Raw genomic sequence first — 24,969 nt, 5'->3', positions numbered from 1 at the left:
TAGTAGGTAAGAAGCATGATTGGACAAGAAGACACCACACTTGATACAAGTTTTGTAATATGTAAGTACATATTATTAATTGCATTTTAGCCCTAGGGCTTCAACACCTGTTGAAGTTTGATGACTTGACCTAATGACTTTATTGACAGCAGCTCTAAATGTAGTCGATTTTCCGTACGATTGTCTTAGATGTTTCAGCCGTGATGTTCTGCTTCTACCAGGACCAAAATGATCAGATGCAAAAGTTAATATTTTTCAGAGTATCTCATAATGTGACCGAAGTATTTCAGCTATACTCAGTCTATGTTATAAGACAAAGAGAAGTTCAAAGATTTAAATGTATTTATCTTTAAATCATATGATGGAAACAAACCTTATCTAGGTACTCATTTTCAAAATAAAGTCTCTTATTCCGTAACAGTTGTTACATTATTGATAGAAGTATGAAGCCTAATTTGGTTAAAAGTGTATGAATTCTCTATATTTTCTATTCTAATCAGAAACCAGAATTGTAAATTTTTTTTACATGAACTGTAGGAAAAAATTATTGTCTACTATCTAGTAGGGCAATGATTATCGTTGACACGTTCATCGATCAATAACATTCGGTGAATTTTTCGAAGATAAAAATAAAAAGAATACTTACGTGTTGAACTATACCTATATACTGAACTGAAAGAGGCGCTTATACTTGAACAAAAACTCAACTTTTTACTGAAGTAGCGTAGTGACTTGGGTGCTGCATAGCTATTACTAGACCATGACATTTGAGTAGACCAGGGCATACTTACGTGTTGAACTATATACTGAACTGAAAGATGCGCTTATACCTGAACAAAAACTCAACTTTTTACTGAAGTAGCCTAGTGACTTGGGTGCTGCGCAGCTATTAATAGTCCAGGGCATTTAGCACTAAAATCGCTGGAATAAATCGATTTTTAAGTACAGCATCTAGAGACTTACAGTTTTTTGCATTATGTTCAGGATGACGTCAGCAAAAAAGTCTACTATAGAAAAATGGGTGGAAATGCATAACTGTACTTTAAAGTGCATAAAATGCATCTAAAAGTGCTTATACATGTTAAAATAAGTATATTAAGGGCCAGCTTTTGTTATTCTTTGAGGTCACTGAACACTAATACGCAATCAGAACCGACCCCCGATACACCTGGTGCCCAGGGTTTCTGCTATGGCACGTCATATGGAGTTTCCAGGGTTTTCGGCAATAAATTGATGGAAATAGATTGCTCGGCAGATTTTTGGGATGACTGACACGAATACCTCATCAGAACTAACCTCCGTAGTACCTGGCGCCCAGAGTCACTGCTGAGGTACGTCTTCTTCTGGAGTTTCGAGGGTTTTCGGCATTAAATTGATACACACAGATTATTCGGGTGGGGGAATATTCGTGTTTTACGCCCCGAGTAATCGCTTTGTATCAATTTAGTGCCAAGAATCCTCGAAACTTCAGAAGATGAAGTGAATCAGCAGTGACCCTGGGTACCAAGTGCTCCGGAGACCGGTTCTGATGACGTATTCTTGTTCAAAGATCCCAAAAACCTACGTGTTATCTGTTTGCATCAATTGATTGCCGAAACCCCCGAAACTCCAAATGACGTGCCTTAGCAGTAACCCCGATCACCAGGTGCCTTGAGGCTTAGTTCTGATTGCGTATTCGTGTTCAGTGACCCCAAATACACCCTAGAGAACAAAATCTGGCCCTTAATATAGTTATTTCGACATGTTTATGCACTTTTGGATGCACTTTATACACTTTTTCCTGAACTCATCCTTGTGTTAAATGCTCTGGTCTATAACTTTAATAAAATGTAATATGTGTGAATAAAGCGACTACAAAAGGTAATATGCAAAGTTTATTGTAATGAAATATAACTTAACATTAATACTTTTACTGTCAATACAAACTAGAAAAAAACGGGAAATAGCACTTGTGAAAAAATGCCTTACAAATATATTAAAATATGACAATATTTAAAACAAAATAAACTACGATATAAAATAACATTGGAGCCATTTACCTAACACTATACTGAAATCACAATAAGGATGCACCAGAAATAAACAAACCAAGACACGTTGAATGTTACAAGGAGCACTCCCGAATTATGATTTACAGTATAAACTTTGTAAATCATGATTTGGGAGTGCTCCTCGTAACACTCAACGTGTCTTGGTTTGTTTTTTTCTAGTGCATCTTTATTGTGATTTTAGTATAGCTAACTTTTAGTATAACTTTAATGATTCTTTAAATTCATATAATTTGCAAATTTTGTAATTTTGTAATTTATTTTTTTTTCATTTGTAAACAAGGACCAAATATTTCTAATACTTTTGTTTTTAGAGATCTATACAATTATCCACTCTCTCATAAATGGCCATATTACATAGTTGATGAGATACTAAGTACCTATTTACATCTATCGTCTTCGTATTGTGGCTAGTGTAAAGCATAGATGAGTTTCAGGTCTTCATGCAGTTATTCCTTCGACACTCATAGTTGTTTTCCCTGTTTTTCAAACATACAAAATTATTTTATGTTTTGTTTTCTCTTATATCTTTTCTTTTATACTCCATCTCAATACATTTTGTGATATACCACTCTTTTGTTTCTTGTATGCTAAAATTTATATATTGACCCATAATACCTATGTTTTGAGTCTTTCTTTGTAGATAAAATATAGCCAGATAATTAAAAAAATATTTTTAGTCTATTATTTTGATGAGTGAATTTAGGGGTCTTGCTGCCCCTTTTGAGAACAAAAATAACAGAAAAATATCTGATTTTTGTGAAAATCTGCCAAGCAAACAATTATATTTTTGGCTATTATTTAAATATTTTAATAATATAACACTTGTTTAAAACGATTGAGAAATGACTCCAATGTTTGAATACACTCTCAAGTCTTTTATAAACTAAAAATAAATTAGAAATGTGACGTATAAGTAATAATAAGCGGTGATATATTTTAATTACAATTATGCCCTTTTGTCAAATTTTTATCATAGATTATATTTATATGTCTACATAGTTTTAAAGATACAAATGTTTATAAGTAGTAATTTTTTGCTTTACTTCAGATTTTACAATCTAATGTAATATTTTTGTATCTGGTAATTTATCATTGTTTATGTACCATAGACAGAATTTAAAACGACAATAAAGCCAACAGTGTCATTATTTTTCACAGATCAAAATCATAGATCAATAAATCAAGTAATCTCTCTAGGATCCTCAATATTTCTTCTATTTGTCCTTTTGTTCATTTCTCTCCTTTTTCCATGTTGTTTGTTCTTCCATTTTTCTCAGAGGTTATGCTTCAACCAACTGGCTTTCTAGTGTTCATGTTTCTACGCTTCTGTTCATCAATTCTAATTTTCAATAATTATTCATATTCTCTTTAGATTATGAAGCATGTGTTATGTTCCTTTGATTCATAATTTTTTATAATTGTTTCGAAACGTATGAATTGTTCCGAAAATATATTGGTAGTTGTTTACTACAAATCGAAAATAATGTTTTAGCCTTTTAGGTATTCTAGGACTCGATAATACGGAGAGTCCCAACAGAGCTCAATCCTTTTAATACCATAGGTATATCATAATCATCATCATGTTTTGTCAACAGTCTTCTGTGGATCCTGGCCTGCTTTAAGATTCGTCGCCATTTTGTTCAGTATCTGGTGGCCTGTTGCCATCTTCTAATTTTTAATATCCCTAAGTCCATCCCCTCTCAACTCCATCCAACCACCTAATTTGCAGTCGGCTTCTGCTTCTTCTTACAGATGTTTCTGTGGTTTCTGTGGTTTCTGTGGTTTCTGGCATTCGTATTATGTATCCAGTCCATCGAAGTCGCTGTGTTTAATGAACATTATGACGTCTAGTTCATTAAAGTGTTGGCATAATTCGAAGTTATATCTTTGTCAATACTGCACTTGGTCGTTTACTGCTCCAAATATCAGCAAAAGTCTACCGTGGGGATATGGGATGAGTGAATTTTCGCCTTAAAAGGACTAAGAGCCCCATGGCTTAAATCTGTATAATATAAATGTAACCCACTCATTTAAAAATATTTATTATATAGGTACAAATATATTTTTTTTTGCATATTTAACGAAATTGCTTGAAACCTTTGTGGGGTATTAAAATAATTCAGACTGTTTTTTTATTTCCGATTATTTTCTTTTGATATTGTGAATCTAAACATTTTGGTGCTCTATTAGATACTTCTACTATTTGTTTTAGTACAGTATAGGCAATTTTATGTATAAAAAAATGAAGTAAAGCGTGATGTTTGCTTAAATTTTACAAAAGAGCTGTTATTAATGATCTGCTATCAACTGACAGGTATTGCTAAAATACCAAGCTTTTAAATGTTTCTTCATATGGTATCTGTATTTTTTAATGAGTACTGAAGGTGAATATTTTGGTAGAAACGTTTGAGCCGAGTTTTGATAATACAGTTTGATGGCAACATTTAAAAGCCCGATATACAGAAAGTGCCGAAATATTTTAACCCAATAAGGATATTTCAGAGATATTACCTACAATAAAGCTCAGAAAAGATAATTATTTATTTTAAAATTTACGTATTTCCTTTACGTTTTTAAATTTGTAAGATTTTAAATGAAATTATTGTAATAAATAAAATACTAAAATTGTTTACAAACGTTTTATATACAGTCGGAAAAATGAAAGAATACCCATGAACGAACATATAAAACACACTGTATTTTAAAACTGTATAAAAAATTGGCCAGCGCAAGTACATGTAATAATTATTATTACAATAATTATTATTACATGTACTTGCGCTTTGCAATTTGTTTTGTGATACGGTGACAGGAAAATACAGCGTGTTTTATATGTTCGTTCATGGGTATTCTTTCATTTTTCCGACTGTAGGTATTATATACGTTTACCCACAGCAGTTAAATTGATGACCAATAGAGATTTTTCTTACAATTCACATTTTTGTTGTGCTAGTTAACATTGCATTGTTCACCAATTATTTATAGATACGAATAAATACGTAACATATAATTTGCGAATATATCATGCCACCTTTTGTGAATAACAATTTTTAAATTTAATATAGAGGGTATCTCTAAAAAATGTTTTTAAGTGAGTTCCAAAATTTTCAATTATATTTTATGACATACACTTATGGAAACTCTTATTATACAACACTAATTTATTTGAAACAAAACAAAAAATTTCAACACTTTCTGAAATTTTGTTATAGAAAATACAAATGTTTTGTATATTTTTTTTGGTCACATATTCTAGGTATCACAACACCAAAACTAACTTTTGTATTACGCTTTAATTTACTTTATGCACTTATGCTGCTATACACTTATAGATATTACAATAAGTATAGTAGAAGTTTTTATTAAATCAAACAGACATCTACAGTAACCTAAGTAGACTAAACAATTAATCTATAACTAAAGACGAAAAAGTTTAAAGTTCTGTTAGGTTAAGTTCCTTCTCCTAAGTGACTTCTCTATTGAGGTCGGCGATCAATATGGCAAATTTCTCTGTTCTGCGCTTGATGAATTAAATAATTTCCTGTTGTGTGTGTCCAATCTCTGATGTTTCATAGTCAAGATTTTTCCTTCTTTTCTATACTCCTATTACCTTCGACGTTGCCTTCTAATATTACCTGGAGCTGATAAAATTCCATATGACGCATTGTATGTCCTACATATGACGTATTTCTAATTTTGATAGTATTGACTAGATGAGGACGTGTGTTCATTCCTTTCAGTACTTCTTCATTTATAGTTCTGCTGGTCCAGCTTATTTTTAGCATTCGGTGGTACACCCACATTTCGAATGAATTCAATTTGTTGACTTCATACTGTTTTAATGTCCAGGTCTGACAGTCATATAGTAATAGAGACCACATAGAACACTTTAGTGTTCTCAATCTTATTGTGACTGATCGCTTGGAGTTACAAAGCATTTTACGCATGTTCATGAAACCAGAACTTGCTATTTCAATGCGTCTTCTAATTTCTATTGAATGGTCTAGTTGACTATTTAGCTCTCTGCACAGGTATATGAAGCTTTGGAAACTCTGAAGGGCGATACCATTTATTTGTATAAAAAAAAAACGACTAAAATCCTTTATAATTTATAAAAGGTATGTTTGAAACATTTGGGAATTTTAACAAATATACCTTTCATAAAGGATTTTAGTCGTTTTTTGTAATATATGGTATACAGCCAACTACAGGAAAACTTTTTCCTCATGGATAATTATTTGTATGTTGGGTGTAATTTGTTCATGGGGGTTCTTGTGGAATACCATGATTTTGGTTTTGGAAAAGTTAATGTCCAAGCCCAGCCCATGACTTTCTTCTGATAATATGTTGATCAATATTTTTAGTTGGTCTTCTGTCTCCGCTAATACTACGGTGTCATCGGCATCTCTTATATTGTTAATGATGATTCCATTGGTTCTGGAATCTTCAGGGCGATCTTCAAGAGAAGCTGATGGTATGTTCGGCATAGACATTAAAGAGGGGACAGAAAGCACCCTTGACGCACTCCTCGTTCTATGTTTATGTAATTGGTGTTTCCGTTGTTTGTTAGAACCCATCCTGTGTGGTTTAAGTATCTATTGCTTATGATAGCTATGTCGTGTCCGTCCAACCCTACTTCTTTTAGCACATACTTACTTTTGTCTTGTGAGAAATATTTTTTTTATTTAGTATTATATTGGTATAAATTTCTTATTCTAGTAATGTAGATGTCTGTTCGCAAATGAACTGAAGTGTTAGTGAAAACTATTGTTAATTATAACTTTACAACAATATATTCTCTAAACTTTACGTTACTTCAAAAAGTGCATACTAAAAATGGTTTTAATGTATACTGGACATGCGATACTTTAGTTTTAGTGACAAAGTATTTTGTTTTAATTTATTTGAAAAGCGCTGTTCACGCCTTGGTAAAAATTAAGTCCTTCATAACGATAAACACAACAACTCTATCTACGTATTTAGTGTTCCTGGTTCAAATTCTCGTCAGCGATTGGGACTTTGTCTGGCTGTGAAGGTATGGAATTCTAGCAAAACAGAAAAAAAAAATATTAAGGTGAGCCTAATAACTACATAATGTGTGATAAATATGGTAATATACTTGTGTATAAGGCAAGTTAAAAAATATAGCGATCTATTAAATAAAATTATAACTTAATACCAAATAAATAATATGTAAAAACTATTTTTACTATTTTTGAGTCCTATCTATCAATGTAAATTTATTTCTGCAACAATGAAATACGATTACATCATATTCAGACTAAAATTAACTCAAACCAATTTAAAATTTCATCTGTATCCTTAGTCCTGTCGCCAGGGGGTACAACGGCCTGCTTTATTCAGAGTTTTTACTACTCAAGTTTTTTTTATGTATTTTGATCCGTAGAACAAGAATTTTTGGGTAACGGTTGATCCGGATGTCCATAAGATGTTATAAACAAAGAACTTGAGGAATTACATAATAGCAATTTTTCGCAAAACAAAATATTTTTTTTTGTATTTTTTGGGTCATTCTAAGCAAAAAAATGTTCAATTTTTGAACCTGAATAGCTTTTGATTAAAAAAAAAAAGAATGTGTGTGTACTTTGTACACACGTAAGAAGTTATACTTATATTATATGATTTCAACGAAATAAATATACTTTCAACAGGTTATTTGTATTTTATTTAAAGATTAAATTAATTTTTACTTACTACTTTCCAAAAATTTTTATTAAAACAATACCAAAAATAAAAAAAATAGAAAACACACGGATTCGAACCGTGGACCTCTCGATCTCCGGTCACACGCTCTTCCACTGAGCTATATTCCTTTGCTGTGACAGGTTACAAGATTTCTCATACATACTGACAAATTTAATAGACCAAGTGAAGTATACAAAAATACTTTAAATATACTTACTATTATTATAAAATATCTTATTCCCGAGGAAGACAAATCCAAAGACACAAAAATTATAATAAATATATTTACTAAAAACACTAATAATATATTCTTTTCACGCACACCTTATTTGCGCTACATGAAAATGTAGCGACTAATACCATACTGTCGGTGTGCGCATGCGTCAGGGAATGTAAAAATTCACCCTCGTGCCTAAAGAAGTATAACTTCAATAAAATAGCAATCTCATTTAAAATCGAACGAGTAGGCGCGCGTACAAACAGGCAATTTCATTAAAACACATGCATTTGGCACGGGAAACACTATTTGTTTATAGCTTTGTTTGACAATAAAAAAATTAATTTTTACCAATGCAAACAATCAAAACCCACAGAATTTGACTTGAACTTTCAAATGCGGCAAGCAGAATTGCTATTTTATTTTTTAATCAAAAGTTATTCGGGTTCAAAAAGTCTAAAAAATTGATAATGCTGTTGTCGCCTCGAGTTTTAATTATTAAGTGATTATAGAAAAAATGTGTGTATGATTTTCATTATCGAAAAGTTACGTTATTATTGAACAATAATAAGTACCTACATTCACAATACACACATTCCAAATACATAATTAACTATAATTTTAAGTAGCGGATAGTTCTTTTAGACCGGGCAGTATCGTCGCCCCCGCTAGCGAAATGATTCCGATTCGATTTTTTTGCACAAACTTATTCAAAAAGAGGTCCTTATAACATATCCACAGGGTGCCGGGCGGTGCCGTGGTCGAAAAATTGTTTAAACAATTTTTTGAAACAAATTCACAAAAATAATTTTTTTTATTTCGAACAAATTTTTTTAGATAAATTGGCTTATTCTGAGCAAAAAAGGTCTTGTCATTTTTTTCTAAATTGATTGTTGTCGAGTTATAAGCGATTAAGGATTTGAAAAATGCGAAAATGGCCATTTTCAAGGCTTAATAACTCGAGTAAACATTATTATTATGAAATTCAAAAAGTGGCCAAATCAAGTTTCAAACCCCTTCTTCAAGGTCCTGAAGAGATCTTTGTCATTATTTTATTACAAAGCTGTTATTTTTAATTATTAACAATTAGCGCTATAGTCCAGGATGTATCCGTCGCCCCCGTTAGTGAAATTATTCCGATTCCAATTTTGTGCAGAAACTTACTCAAAACGAGGTCCTTATAACATATCCACAGGGTGCCGGGCGGTGCCGTGGTCGAAAAATTGTTTAAACAATAACAAATTCACAAAAATATTTTTTTTATTGCGAACGGTTTTTTTAGATAATTTGGGTTATTCTAAGCAAAAAAGGTCTCTTGTGATCTTTTTCTAAAATTGATTGTTGTCGAGTTATATGGCCATTTTCGCATTTTTCAAATTATAAATCGCGTATAATTCGACAACAATCAATTTTAGAAAAAAAATCACAACAGACATTTTTTGCTCAGAATGTCCCAAATTATCTAAAAAAAATTTGTTCGCAGGGAAAAAATTATTTTTGTGAATTTGTTTAAAAAAAATTGTTTAAACAATTTTTTGACCACGTCACCGCTCGGCACCCTGTGGCTATGTTATAAGGACCTCGTTTTGAGAAAGTTTCTGCAAAAAAATGGAATCGGAATAATTTCGCTAACGGGGGCGACGATAAATCCTGGACTATAGCGCTAATTGTTAATAATTAAAAATAACAGCTTCCTAATAAAATAGTGACAAAAATCTCTTCAGGACTTTGAAGAAGGGATTTGAAACTTGATTTGGTGACTTTTTGAATTTCATAATAATAATGTTTAATCGAGTTAATAACTTGGCCTTGAAAATGGCCATTTTCGCATTTTTCAAATATTTAATCGCATATAACTCGACAACAATCAATTTTAGAAAAAAATGACAAGAGACCTTTTCTGCTCAGAATAAGCCAATTTATCTAAAAAAATTTTGTTCGAAATGAAAAAATTATTTTTGTGAATTTGTTAAAAAAAATTGTTTAAACAATTTTTCGACCACGGCACCGCCCGGAACCCTGCGGATATGTTATAAGGACCTCTTTTTGAGTAAGTTTGTGCAAAAAAATCGAATCGGAATAATTTCGCTAGCGGGGGCGACGATACTGTCCGGTCTATTTGGATATTGCCTGGCTGTAGTTTGTAATATATTTTTTATGAAAACAAAAATTAATTTGACAAATAGGAGAAACCCAGTAGAATGGTGTGTGCTCTTAGCAAATGTTTTGTTTCGTAAATTCAAAGTAAAGATGATTCAGATTTCAAAAATTAAAGAAAAATCTTCTGCGTTAAAGGTATATTTATTTTAAAAACGCCAAAAAGGGTTACAAATACAATACAGAACGTTTTCGCTCTAAAGAGAGCATCATCAGTGTTCTTTGCTAGCTCTACATGCTAAGCCACCAAAAATACATGGGTTAAAACCCTTAAAATGTCGACTAAATGTCTTACATTAAAATATTAAGCGCTAAATCCTGACGATGGATGAAATTACTAAGGATATACCCTAAGGCAGTGTTTCCCAACGTTTTTTGTGTCATGCCCCAGCTTAGCCTTTCTAAAATTCTTATGTCCCCCTATGCAACTTACATAATTTTTAATATTAAAAAATGTATTAGTTCACTTAAGAAAATTAAATGATAGGTTTTAGGAAGAAATCACGAGGAAATTGTTAACGAAACCGTCAGTAAATTTTCAAACCATAATCAAAGTCATATAATGAAAAACTCAAATTCAAATTACAAATAATTTTTTTTTATAATTTATTATTTTAATTTATTGAGATTCTTGCGCAAAATTCTTGCTACTTACTTGACAGAGATTTTATAATAGGTTTCAAGTTGGTTAACTTCATCCTCAAGTCTCCACTTTTTGTTATATCCAGCTGATTCCTTTTCTTTTACCCAAAAATCATTTATAGCACTAAATCCACATTCAACTAGAAATAGAACAGCTTTCTTGCATATTTGGTTGAATTTGGTTATTTGATTAATATTTCCTCAGGAACCATGCCATCGCTGCTTTTGAAACCCACTATTATTGGTTGCATCATCCATGTTTGAACATAACTTTGTTTTTAATCAGAAAATCATTATTTTAAATCAGCCGATAGAATATTCAGATGACTGACAGTAATAAGTAAAGCGGTAGTCATTTTTGGAGCCATTGAAATTGTTCAAAGTTTTTGTTGTTAATATATTTCTGACATAACTCGATATTGGTAATGAAACAAAATACATATATTCGCTTTGCGTCGACAAGATTATTTGTTTCTTGAAGTTGCTTAGGTACTTAATAAATATAGTTTTTCAAAAATTTCGCCTAAATAACTCATACATGCTTTACCATCGACTGTTAACGATACTTCCTTTCAGGTTTGTTGCTTAAGAAATCACTAACGGTATCAAACAGTTCCATAAATCTTTTCAATCACTTCCCTTCAGACAGCCCTCTTTCTTCAGTATGAAGTAAGAGTCTCACGTGTCCTTCATTTTGTTGTCCAGAAAATAGCTTGAAAAGACGCTCACATTTGGTATTAGATTTAATAGTATTAACACACTTTAGTACAGAATGTAGTACTTCATTTAGAACAGGCGATATATTTTTAGCTACCAAGTTTTCCCTAAGAATAACACAATGCACAAGAATCATTTCTGGATTCGCATCTTTCATCAATTTTAAGCAGTCCATTTTCCTGCCCATCATATTGGGAACACCATCATCAGCACAAGATATAAGTTATCAATACTGCCCCACTGTCTCTCAAAGTTGAGTCATCCATTTGCACTGAGAAATTTCTTGTTTTCAGTTTTTCAACAAGTTGTTTTTCAATACCTTCACCCATTTCGTCTATTCTTCCGCTAACAATATTATTAGTAAGTGGCATAGCTTTTACATCTTTTTTAAAAATCGTTTTAAGAAAAGCAGATATTGTCGGTTTTATTAAATTCTCTCCATAGTATAATTTTTTCCAGTTTTAGCGATGAATAAAGAAATTTAATAACTATTGGCCTCAAGAAAACGATTATTAGTTTTGAAGTATGAGCGTGAGCAGCAAATAGAGACTTTAATATTCTTCTCAGAAATTTTCTCATTGCATTTAAATGACCCGGAGCGGGAGGGTTAAACTCGTGTCGAGTCCATATTCGAATGGCCCTCCTTAACAATCAAATTGCCCCCCTGTGGGGCGTGTGCCCCACGTTGGGAAACACTACCCTAAGGCATTATATGACCTAAATTCAACCGTTTCAATTCTCATCAGAGCACCTGTGTAGAGGTTTTTTTTACTTACAATTCATAGATGGTGCTAGTTGAATCTTTTGTAATGATTATTTTAATAATTGCACCGAAAGGATGAAAAGATCTTATTCCAATTCAGTGCCTCTACACAGGTGCTCTGATGAGAATAAGTCGAATTCGAAATACGTATAAGCACACAGTAGACGCCCTATTCTGTAATCAAATCTGAATCATCTTTACGTTTAGTTTATTTTTTTATTCACTCTTGTGGGTATAATGGAACTAGTTCGCTAAAGTTTATTATCACGGTGAACGACAGGTCTTGAATGCAATTATAGATTCCCTTGTCGAGTATTTCACTACTTTGTTCTACTTTATTTATTCATCTTAAAAAGCGCAGAGGATAAATAATTCGAATTTTATTTACTGCCTCATTTTGACTTACGTTTTATTTAGAGTTAAATTCTCAACTTCTTTTATCTTATCTATAAATAATTAAGAAACACTCCGTATGTAGCATTCTAGAAACTACGCATTACGAATATCTAATGACTCACGTCCATAAATATTTTATACGACTTCAGCATACTTGAGGGGTGGAAAAACATTTTCAGTGAAAGTGAAAACTTTAACTGTTAAAACTTAGAAATACGACACAACTTTAACGTGCTGAATACAAGTTGGCTCGGTTAAATCGATAGTGTACCTACGTGTTTCTGTAATTTCTACCAAACATGCAATTAGAAGATGTAGTAGGGTTTTCTCTAGAAGAAAAAAAAAACAAATGAAATAGAGAGAAGTACTGTTTCAATTGTTGTTAGCAGCTGTTAGATAAAGGGTTGTTAAAGTTAAATGAATTAGTCAAGACATGAAAATTTAACGCCTTTGTTAAATGTATTGTTAGTGTAGTTAACTTAAATTCTCATAGTACGAGGTTTGCTGTTAAAGTTTTTAGACTGGCTGATACAAATATATATTTATCATCAAAAATAGATTGACTGGTTTTAAAAATGTTCTGCCTCAATATAAATATACATTTACAGGGGGTTGAATCAATTTTCTAAGCACTTTTTCTACGCCTAACGATGGTGTTCTAGTTTATATTTCTTCTTCTTCCTCTTTATAAGCAATTCTGCCATTTCATTAGCGGATTGATACGCCTGTAAGGTTGACACTCCATCTTTTGCGCGGTCGGCCGATATCTACTTATTCTACCGATTGGTGATCTATCTCTTGCTATTTTGACCACACGTGTTTCCACCATTCTGCTTATGTAGTTATTCCATTCTTTTTTCCTATTTAATATCCATTCGTTTATACACTGTATGTTACATTTTCTTCCAACGTCTTCACTCCTCTTTCGATTTCTCAGCATATTCCCTGTAATTACTCTCATCTCTGCGGTTTCTAGTAGTCTTTTTGTTGTTGCTGTATCAGGTCTTGTTTCTGATGCATATGTCATTATTGGTTTACACTGATCTATTATTATACTCTGGTGATCTATTATGCTCTGGTGATTTCTCAATAATTTGCTTTATGACGAATATTGCATATTATGTACAAGATCTTCCAGTACGACAACCCTGTTGTTCATCTGCTAAATTTATCCTCTGATTCATTAGTTCTTGTAGAATTTTAGTTGTAAGTTTTAGTCCTTTAGGCTTTTTATCTTCATTTTTGAATAGTAGAATTAGTTCGCTCGTTCTCTATTCTTCCGGTATTTTATTGTTGAGTCTCGTGTTGGCCTTAGTATATTATTTATATCTTCCTCAGTTATTCCTGTGTTAAGTATTCAGATTGGTCTAGATTCATTTCTACTCCATTTAGTTCAGGAACCAAAGCTTTTCACCTCGCAATTTTTACAGAATGGATCGATTTCTTGAGTCCTTGAATAGTTTCCCCAAACTATTTTTTTTAGTTCCCATTGTTTTCAGTCTGATGGAATATAGAGTAACATTACGTTGTTTTATATGCCATTAGAGTGAAAACTTACTCTTTGCTAGCAGTTGCCGCTAGGGCATCTATGCCATTTCGTTCGTTGCAATCCGTGACTGCACGCCGGGGTTTGTTTTGATTGGATCAGAGAGAGCAGCATATGTGCCTCCTGATGAGAGACTAATAAGTTTCGAAACCGGTAGAGGTGCTTGCTGCACTCTCTGATTGGACTAGAATATGATGCGGCTGTATTTTCGTTTTGCAACGAAATTGAAAATGGTTATTCATTTTTGATATTTTTTTTATCTTTCTGCCTTCAATACTGACCCCCTGAAATCATGTGTAACTATCCTCGTGTAGTGTCGTGGCCATCGTGATGCCGTGTATTGTCCGTCTCCAAATCTTTCTGTCTCTGATCAATTCTTTTAAGCGAAAGCGAAATCTAAACAACAAATCTGAAGATTTTCGTAAAACATCCTTATTTTCTTAAGCATATTTTCTTAACCTCTGGTAACATCCTTAATTTCTGCCTTTTACAATTTATAAGGCAAGGAGACGACGAATAAAAAAGGTGAAAGGGACTCTACAATATGCAGTCACATTCCGTCTATTCGTCTATGAAAAATATCCAATGAAAATATTGATTCCGTGTACTCAAAATATGAGTAAAAATTAAATATTAAAAAACAGCTTATGTTTTATTTCGGTTCAGAGGTAATCCACCATCCCCATACGTACGTTTCTGTCTCTCCAGACGTCTTCAGTGGAGCTACATGAACAACTCTAAATCGAAACGAAACCAAACTGCCTATTTAAGCAGAATTATGAAAATAATTCTGCGTATCTAAACCCAGATATAAGCAATAAATCTGAAACTTCTCGTGGAACCGTTTTCTGGTAACATCCTTAATTTCTGACTTTTACAATTTATAAGGCAAGCATTATGAACTATCAGACAGGAAAAGAAACGAATGGATCCGCAACAAAACAAAAGTGAAAGATGTCTCAACCTAAGTAGCAAAGCTTAAATGGAAGCTCGCGGGACACATCGTACGGCAGAAGGATGAAAGATGGACTAAGACGATTAAACATTGGAGACCGTGGAACCATAAACGAAAAAGGGGAAGGCCACAGACAGAGCCTATTTTACTTCAAATCAGGCCCGAGGCACTACACAATTTTCGGGCCCCTAAATATAATTTAATAATAATAATAATTTTTTTAAATGTATTAATTATTTAATAGAAATATAGTTGCACAAAAAATAAAATTTTTATTAACAATAAATAAAATTTATATTTAAACAATTAAACATTTTTAAGGGGATCTTCTTCTTTAAGTACCGTGCCCAAATTTTTTGGCGTGGGTAGCTTCCATAACAATTTGCCGATATCGTCCTCGATCTTGTGCGGCATGTAACAATTGATCTGCTGATAAGCCAGTCCATTGACGAAGGTTTCGGAGCCATAAATATTTCTTTCGACCAATTCCCCTTTTTCCGTCGATCTTTCCATTGAGTATTAACTGCAGCATCCTGTATCTGCTACCTCTCATTATATGCCCCAGATATTCAAGTTTTCTCTTTTTTATCATCTTCATTAAGTCACCTTCGCCTTGACCTACTCTGTTTAAGACTTCTCTGTTTGAAATGCGTTGAACCCAAGATATTCTGAGCATTCTACGATACGACCACATCTCAAAGGCTTCTAATTTGTTCATCATGTTAACCTTCATGATCCAGGTTTCACATCCATCAGTAATACATAACATTTTAGGAACTTGATTCTTAGTTGTAAGTTCAGCTGAGAGTTGCTCAGAATAGATCAGAATAGAAAGTTTCATAAATGCTCCTCTTGCAATTTCTATACGAGTTTTAATTTCTTCATCCGGATTTAGTGTCTCGTTTATCCAACATCCTAGGTATTTAAAATGGTTAACTTTTGTTATTGATTCATCATTGACAATTAGTTGCATAGGGCCGACGTCTTGTTTACTAACCACAAGTAACTTTGTCTTTGTTGCATTTATGTTAAGTCCGTTATTGGAGCATTCTCTAGTGACTCGATCTATAAGGAATTGAAGATCTTCGATATTTTCAGCCATGATCGCGGTGTCGTCTGCATATCTGATGTTGTTAATAGTTTCTCCCCCGATTCGAACTCCACATTGTCCTTCCAAGGCTTTATTAAAAATTATTTCTGAGTATACGTTAAACAAAGTTGGGGATAACACACAACCCTGTCTGACACCTCTTTGAATGCAAATTTTGTCTGTTTCTTTGCCGTCTACCAGAATAGAAGCTTCTTGATTCCAATATAGATGTTGTAAAAGTCTCAGATCTTTATCGTCTATTCCAATCATTTCTAGATATTCAAACAACCTATCATGTTGAACTCTATCAAACGCCTTCTCAAAATCTATAAAGCAGACGTAAATTGGTTTCTGTACTTCCCATGATCGTTGAAGTAATGTTAACATTGAGAACAAAGCTTCCCTTGTTCCCAATCCTTCTCTGAAACCGAATTGTTTGTTTCCCATTGTCTCTTCACATTTCTGCTTGATTCTATTAAGAATTATCTTAAGAAGTAGCTTGAGAGAGTGGCTCATGAGACTAATTAGTCTAAAGTCTTTACATGATGATGTATTAGGCTTTTTTGGGAGTGGAATAAATGTAGACTCTAACCATATCTGTGGCATCATGCCAGTCTCGTATATATGGTTATAAATGTTTGTTAGTTGTGAGACATTGTCGTCATCCAGAAGTTGGAGCCAGTCTGATGGTATTTGGTCAGGGCCTGGAGATTTCCCATTTTTGCTCTGTTTGATGGCTTTCTCTACTTCCGCTTTTAAAATACTAGGACCAGTATTCGTATACTTTGTGGTGTTAAGTGGTGGCCTCGTATCCAGGAAGAGCTCTTTTATATAGTTAGTCCATTCTTCCTTTTTTTCATCCAAGTCGAGAATTATTTTACCTTTGGAGTTTCTCATAAAGTGAGGAGTTCTTTTTCTCTGAGTGTAGGTAATTTCTTTAAGCTTTTTATGTATATTAAACTCGTCATGTTTTCTTTGTAGTTCTTCCATTTCACGACGTCTTTGTTCCATCCAGTCCTCTTTTGCTCGCTTAACCTCGTATCTTATTTGTCGATATATCTCTCTATACCGAATCTCGTCTTTGTTTTTCCAATTTCTTCTTTGTTGAATAAGGTCTAGTATTTTATCGGTCATCCAATCCTTTTTCTTTATTGGGTCTTTTTCTGGTTTCAAAACTTCGTTTGCTATGGTGACCATGGCGGAATTCATGATATCTAGATTTTGACCGATATTTTCTTGTCCAGATCTTTCTAACTGTTTTTTAATCTCACGATTTATCTTATTTCCGAACTCATCTGATATTACGGCATTTCTTAGGAGTCGAGTATTAGGTTTCTTCTGCGTTGTGGGGGCTTTTATTCTTTTTAGTTTTAGTTTGAATCCAGCACAGAGCAGATTATGGTTAGTTGCTGCGTCTGCACTTGGGTATGTTTTTGCAGATGTAATACTGTTTCTAAACCTTCTATTAATGATAATGTAGTCAATTTGATTTCTGACTATCTTTCCCTCTTGATCAGCTGGAGATTTCCAGGTAAATAGTCGTCTTTTAGGTTGCTGAAACAAAGTATTTGCTATAATGCATTTCTCTTCTTGGCAGAACTGTATTAGTCTTTGCCCTCTTTCGTTCCTTTCTCCAAGTCCATACTTTCCGGTTATATCTTGTGTGATTTCGGCACCAACTTTTTGAGTTGAAGTCTCCCATAATAATTGTAGCTTCATGTTTTTTTGTGCTCCGGAGAATTTGTTTAATTTGGCTGTAGAATTGCTCAATTTATTCATCTGGTTTGTCAGCTGTTGGCGCATAGACTTGTATTATATTAATATTCAGTAGTTTATTTTGCAGCTGAATCATCATGATACGATCATTGAAAGGGACGAAATTTCGGATACAGTTACGAATTTCTTCTTTGACAATGATTGCGACTCCGTTACGTCTGGGTCCTTCTGCCTTTCCCGAGTGGTATGCAATGTATCCGTTACTCTCAAATATGTTTGACCCTAGCCATTTCGTCTCGCATATACCTAGGATAGGAATGTCTAGTCTGGCCATTTCTAGCTGAATAGTTTGTAATTTCGCACCTTCAAACATAGTTGTTACGTTCCACGTAGCTATCTTGTGGATTTCCACGACACGGGGTTTTCGTGTGTTGACGACATGAGAGGCCCCGTGGTCTGGTTGTGATCTTCCTCCCCTGCCGGATCTTGGATACCGAAGTCCATGATCATTAAATGTATCTATAGTTTCCTTATCTGTCATGGGAAGCTGTACTAGAGATATCCACAAGGATCTTTAATGTAGTGGTTTCTCCTGGCCTTCTACATCCTGATGCCGTTGACCATTTCCTGGTTCCTCCGCCTTTGAGACCGATTTCTCGGTCTCAGGACAACAGAGTGCCCTACCACTCACCAACTCATCCGCCCGAAGCCGTTGGTCAGTAAGTGAGGGATTGCTTATACCGGCAATAATTCGGTGATTTAAGGGGATAGGCGCAAACTTTCTGCTTCAATGCTATTTAAATGCATTCGTTTTTTTTTGAAGCCTGAAAAAACTAATAAGTATTTTTTAAAAATTTAAACGCACAATGAATGAGTACGTTACTACCGAGGGCCGAAAGCCCCTGTATTTTAATAAATCTTCGATAATGTTTATTTTAATAAATTACAGGGGTGAAAAAAAAGAGAAAATTAAGTGTGATTTTTAATTTTAAATACATATCTTATTCAAAAGAAACTTTTTATTTATTCTAAGGGACATTCAGCCCTCGGTAATAATGTAATCTTTCATTGTGCGTCTAAATTCTTTTTAAATATTTATTAGTTTTTTGAGGATTCGAAAAAATTAATGCATTTAAAGAGCATTGAAGCCGAAAGTTTGCGCCTATCCACTTAATTATAACTCTTATGGTTATCGTTTATCATTGCCTGTTCGTAAAATGAAAGAATGTTGAAAATTTGTTTTGTTATTGTAATAAACATGTTTTGTTTGGTGATCTTTCCGGGCCCCATTCAAATACGGGCCCAAGGCAGGTACCTCACGGGTCTAGTGGTAAAATAGGCCCTGGCCACAGATGCGATGGTCAGATGACCCGAAGAAACACACTGGGTCAAAATGGATACAAATTGCCCAAGATAGAAAGGCATGGAAGAAGGAAGAGGAGGCCCATATCCAAGGATGGATGTTTAGGGCCGATTAGAAGGCAAGGAGATGACTAATTAAGTTCATGTTCGTGTTTCAGATTTATTGTTTAGATCAGTTTTCATAATTCTGCTTTAATAGGCGGCTTGGTTTCGTTTCGATTCAGAGGTTTTCAGGTAACTACACTGAAGATGTATGGAGAGACAGAAACGTACATATGAGGATTGTGGATTACCTTTAAACCGAAATGAAATATAAGCTGTTTTTTAACATTTCTTTTAACTTATGCATAGTTCTTTTGTATATTCCTGTTATTTGGTCGATGCATCTTGTTGCCGATTCTCCTCGTGATTTTCGGCCTTCCACCTTTCCTTGTATAATGAGTATTTCCATGTTTTCTGTGTTGGCTCTCATAACATGTCCAAAGTATTTTAATTGTTGGCAATGGACTTTGCTGGAGAGCCGTTTGTTAACCTTTATAGATGGAGAGCTAGAGCCGAAAAATCATCGTCATAAGTAATATGGAGTTTTTCCTGTGAAATGTATCCATTGTATATTAACAAGTATGACCCCTTTCAGGCTGAAACCTCAGTGGATACAGGAAGTAGCAATAAGGGATGAAAGGGGACAGTTAGTGCAGTCATTAAAGGTTTTCACTTCCTATTTTGTTAAACCTCCATTGATTTGCATTAAAATTGGTGACTAGTTAGAGTATACCTCAAGAAACAAAACTGATTTGGTGCCAACTTGCACTTTTACCCTGGTGGTGAATACCACCCCTACTCGGGGATATTAAAAACAAACCCACAAATCGATAGAGGGACAAATTTTAAGCAAAATTTGTTATATCAAGTTATTAAAATAAATCAATACTTTTTGAGTTATTAAAGATCAAAGATTTAAATTTTTGTGAAACAAATGCATGGTAAAGCGGTTTTTAATAAAAATTATTCAAAAACTGTAAGTTTTAACAAAATAGTTATGATTACCAAAATTGAAGATATTAGAAAATAGACTAGATTCTTTACGTGAAAGACCTTTTAGAATTAATTAAAAGTGAGTTATAGTTGATTGAATATATATATTTTTCGGCTAGTACTCAAATCTAAGTACGAGTATTCAAGCTTTAATAACGGGAAAACGATGCATTTTATAAAATATCAATACTTACTAAACACTTGTCAAAGCACCTACTCAAGAATACCTATCAAGTGAGCTCCAGATGAAGTTGATAACATCAAAGCTAAGCCAGTGATGATGAAAATAAGAAGACCCTTTCGAATTTTTAGGAAATATAATAATTAAGCTCAAAATTTTTGGAGCCTAAACTTTGAAAAATGTTTGTAGCATCATGTTTAATGTTATCAATTTCTCCAGGAGCTTATTTGATACATATTTCTGAGTACTTTGACAAGTGTTTATTAAATATATTTTATAAAATGTATCATTTCCCCGTTATTTAAGCTTGAATACAGTCGGAAAAATGAAAGAATACCCATGAACGAACATATAAAATACGCTCTATTTTCCTGTCACCGTGTCACAAAGAAAATTGTCCAGTGCAAGTACATGTAACAATAATTATTACATGTACTTGCGCTGGCCAATGTTTTGTGTGACACGGTGACAGGAAAATACAGCGTGTTTTATATGTTCGTTCATGGGTATTCTTTCATTTTTCCGACTGTACTTAGATTTGAGTAGTAGCCGAAAAAAATATACATTCAGTCACCTATAACTCACTTTTAATTAATTCTCAAAGGTTTTTCGAATAAGAAATCTATTCTATTTTTTATTATCTTCAATTTTGATAATTATAACTTTTTTGATAAAACGTTTATACGATTATAACGTTTTTGAGTTATTTATGAAAAACCGCTTTACACCATGCATTTTTTTCACGAAAAATTCAAATCTTTGATCTTTAATAACTCAAAAAGTATTGATTTATTCTAATAACATGATATAAAAAATTTTACTTAAAATTTGTCCCTCTATTGATTTGTGGGGTTATTTTTAATAAAATAGTTTTCACCCCCGAGAAGAGGTGGTATTCACACCCAGGGCAAAAGTGCAAGTTGGCACCAAATCAGTTTTATTTCTTGAGGTATGTTCTAACTAGTCACCAATTTTCATGCAAATCGATGGAGGTTTTACAAAATAGGAGGTGAAAACCTTTAATGACTGCACTAACTTTCCCCTTTCATCCCTTATTGCTACTTCCTGTATCCACTGAGGTGTCAGCCTGAAAGGGGTCATAATTATCAATATACAATAGACACATTTCACATGCCAAACTCCATATTACTTATGACGATGATTTTTCGGCTCTAGCTCTTAGACTATTAGCTCATTTAAAATTGAACTATTTGTTCTGTGATTGGTCCACGGAATTTGTAACCTTCTCTAACAAAACATTACAGTGACATCTATCTTTATTATTTCCGCTAGTCCTAGACATAATTTATAAATTTCACGCCTTCATTGCATTTCATTGGAATATTTTAGAAGCTATTAAATGTTATGCTAAAATATTTCAAAATGTTATGGTTAGTTTTCGAAAACCTCATCATGCCATCAAACAGTTATTAGAGAAATGATTCGGATGATACCTTAACGAATGATATTTTGATGAAATCAATAGAATCTATATAGATACTCTGGTTCCTGAAAATAAAAACTATATTAACAAAAAAAATAATAAAGAAGGCTATAAACAATAGTTCGTTAGAAGATAGGATATGATTTTACATAATTATTGCTTTATTTACAGCAGTACGCTATTCGCGAGGTTTAAGTTTATCCTAAAAAAAGTGATGAAATATAAAAAAATATATTAGGTTAATTTTACTAGGTATTTGTTGATATCATTTATTTTATTGTAGCTTTCGATTACATGTCTCTCTTGCTATGTGCATTCTCTTCGATGTGTTGGTTGCAGTCATGTAAGAACCATTATAAAGTTTAATTCTACGCTCGATTGACTTTACACTTTATTAAACACGTGTACCCTTTCTATGTCGAGTTTACAATGCTGTTTTCATCTTCTTCATTATGTGCCGTCTCCTAACGAAAGTTGGCGTACATCAGATATGTTTCTCTGTTTTGGTGCCGTATCTATTAAGTTTACAGTTTCTGGTATTTGAAACCACTCCCTTAAATTTTTCAGCCAGGATTTTTTCTTTATATTCAAACTTCTTCTACGTTCAATCTTGCCTTTCGCTATAAGCTGTAGCAGACTGTGCGTATCATTATAGTACACATAAACCAGATATAACCATTTCTTTCTTTTAACAGCTGTTAAAAATTCCATCTCTTTCTACATTCGTCTCAATATCTCTGCATTGGTCATTCTGTCTGTCAGGTATTCTCAGTATGCGTCGGTATCGCTACATTTCTAAAGCATCTGAACGTTTTTATATTTGTTGTTAACGTCCACCCTTCTACTCAATGGAGTGGCGTAGAGTAAGTAACATTTCGTCAGCTGTCGAAAAAACTGTTGAGTAAGTAAAATTTCGTCTGCTGTTTCGATGCTGTCTATAAAAGAGAATTTTGGCACCAATCTTATGTTGGATTTAACAATCTACCGTCGAACCCGCTTATTAGAATACCCGTTAAAGGAATATCCTGCTTTAAGGAATAGAAATTTGAGGTGCCGAAAAGTTTCTATTAGCCGCCAATAATCGGTTATTAGAATATCCCGGTTAAAGGAATACTTTTGGTTGACACGAACGAAGGCTATTCCAATAAGCGGGTTCGACTTAAAATTAATGTATTCTGTTTCTTTATATACCGGAGATTTTATTTCTCTCGCTATGTACGACAATTATGATAAAAGAGTTATTTAAAATAAAGTTTTCAATATTTTCTTCTCTTAGTTCAATACATTTTCTCTTTTTCTCTTCTTTAGTTTCTGCCAACACCCGTCATCGATCTCTATTCTGAGCAACAACTTCCAATTTATTTCGGCTATTTTTTAATGTCTACCCATCTCACCTGTGATCTTCCTCTTGGTTATCTACCTTTTTAAGGTCTCCAATGCTGTATTGTCGCGTTCCAATGTTGGTCTTTCTGTCTAGTAGTGTGACCTGGGAAGCTCTATTTAAGCTCCATTAAGTTTATTGTGATATCTTCGACTTTTGTTTCTGATCTTACCCAGTTATTCCTGTTTCTAGCTGACAGTCGTTGTCATTTCCATTGCCTTTTCTGTTGTAGCTAGTTTATTCATATTTACCTTGGTTAGAATTCAGGTTTGACATTCATATGTCCTGATAGGAAGGATGCACTGGTTGACGTTTCCTCAAATATTGAGGCATTTTTCAGTCCTTAAGTATCCATTAAGTTTTCCAAATGCTGCCATATCTGTCTTGTTTCTAGTGATTTCTTCACTAGTTCTCTTTGTTAATCATTTTGTCTTAAACTTAAAACTTAAACAAGTTATGCAATAATAAGTTTTCAGCTTTATTATTCGTTTATTGTATTTATGTTTATTGCACCATCCGGAACTACTGGATCCAGTTGTCTAAAAACAGCCTTGCCTTTTTTATCTTCATCATATATTCCTAATTTGCAGAGTTTGATTTTAATTATTTGTATTTTTTTGTACATTTAATTTTTCCTCATATTGAGTTTTTGTATAGGTTTTAATATCTAATGCTGTTCTTCGAATTCGATGAATCTCCAGTAATATTGGTAAATCCTAGACATTAAAGCGTAAGTAACTTTTATAAGTAATCTAACAAATACCTAGTTATTTATAGTCCAGAAAGCCACTGCGCATCCGCTAGGAAAAATATTCTAATTCGGATTTTTTGCACAATTTTACTCAAAAAGGACCCCTTTTAACAAATTTGCATGTTGCCAGGACCAAAAGTTGGTCAAAAACTTTTTAAACGTTTTTTTTGTTTTTTTCCTAAAATTATTTTTTTTACATGGAACAAAATTTTTTTAGGTTTTTTGGATCATTCCAAACAGAAAAGGTCTTTAGTGACTTTTCTCTAAAGTTGATAGTTTTTGACATATAAGCGATTAAAAATTGAAAAATTGCGAAATCGGCCATATTTAACCCTCAAAAACTATGTAAAAAACTGAAAATTTGAATGTTGCCAAGGTAGGTAGATATTCTTTAAACATCGATTGATAAAATCCCTAAAAGTTTTTTGCAATACAATATTTAAAACTCCTGTGTTTTTTAATTGCTAATCAAGCGTGCGCGACACTATTTTCCACCTTTGCATGTGTATGCGGTATGGTGCAAATGAAAGGAATAAATTCGTTATTTCGTAAACCGGCGACTTTAAGGAAAAATCCCGAAACAGATCGATTTTTATTTTTAAGTTATGATATTGTGACATATATGGTATACTAGTGACGTCATCCATCTGGGCGTGATGACGTAATCGATGTTTTTATTAAATGAGAATAGGGGTCGTGTGCTAGCTCATTTGAAACTTTCTTCAATTCTCTATTCAGTAATATAAACATTTACATAATTATTTATACAGGGTGTCCAATAATTTAATTTTTTTGTCAATTTGCCAAATGATTTAATTTAATAAAAATTTTTTGGACACCCTGTATAAATAATTATGTA

At 33.2% G+C, this 24,969-nt stretch overlaps 1 protein-coding gene across 3 annotated transcripts in view; it reads right to left on the bottom strand.

Moving 5' to 3' along the window:
- Positions 1–1,856: 1,856 nt before the first annotated feature.
- Positions 1,857–24,969, bottom strand: part of LOC114341616 (microtubule-associated protein tau) — a 123,274-nt gene continuing 100,161 nt past the window's right edge. For 2 of the 3 annotated variants that reach the window (XM_050650481.1, XM_050650482.1), the window contains exon 8: positions 1,857–7,096. In XM_050650481.1, the coding sequence (XP_050506438.1) occupies positions 7,031–7,096 (66 nt within the window). In that variant the 3' untranslated portion in view covers positions 1,857–7,030. Of the gene's footprint in view, positions 7,097–21,988; positions 22,044–24,969 lie in introns of all 3 variants that reach the window. The other variant, XM_050650484.1, reaches the window with a different exon arrangement.

This window comes from Diabrotica virgifera, chromosome 5 (assembly GCF_917563875.1).
Source record: "Diabrotica virgifera virgifera chromosome 5, PGI_DIABVI_V3a".
Taxonomy (NCBI): domain Eukaryota; kingdom Metazoa; phylum Arthropoda; class Insecta; order Coleoptera; family Chrysomelidae; genus Diabrotica; species Diabrotica virgifera.
This window is presented reverse-complemented; position numbering and strand designations above follow the sequence as displayed.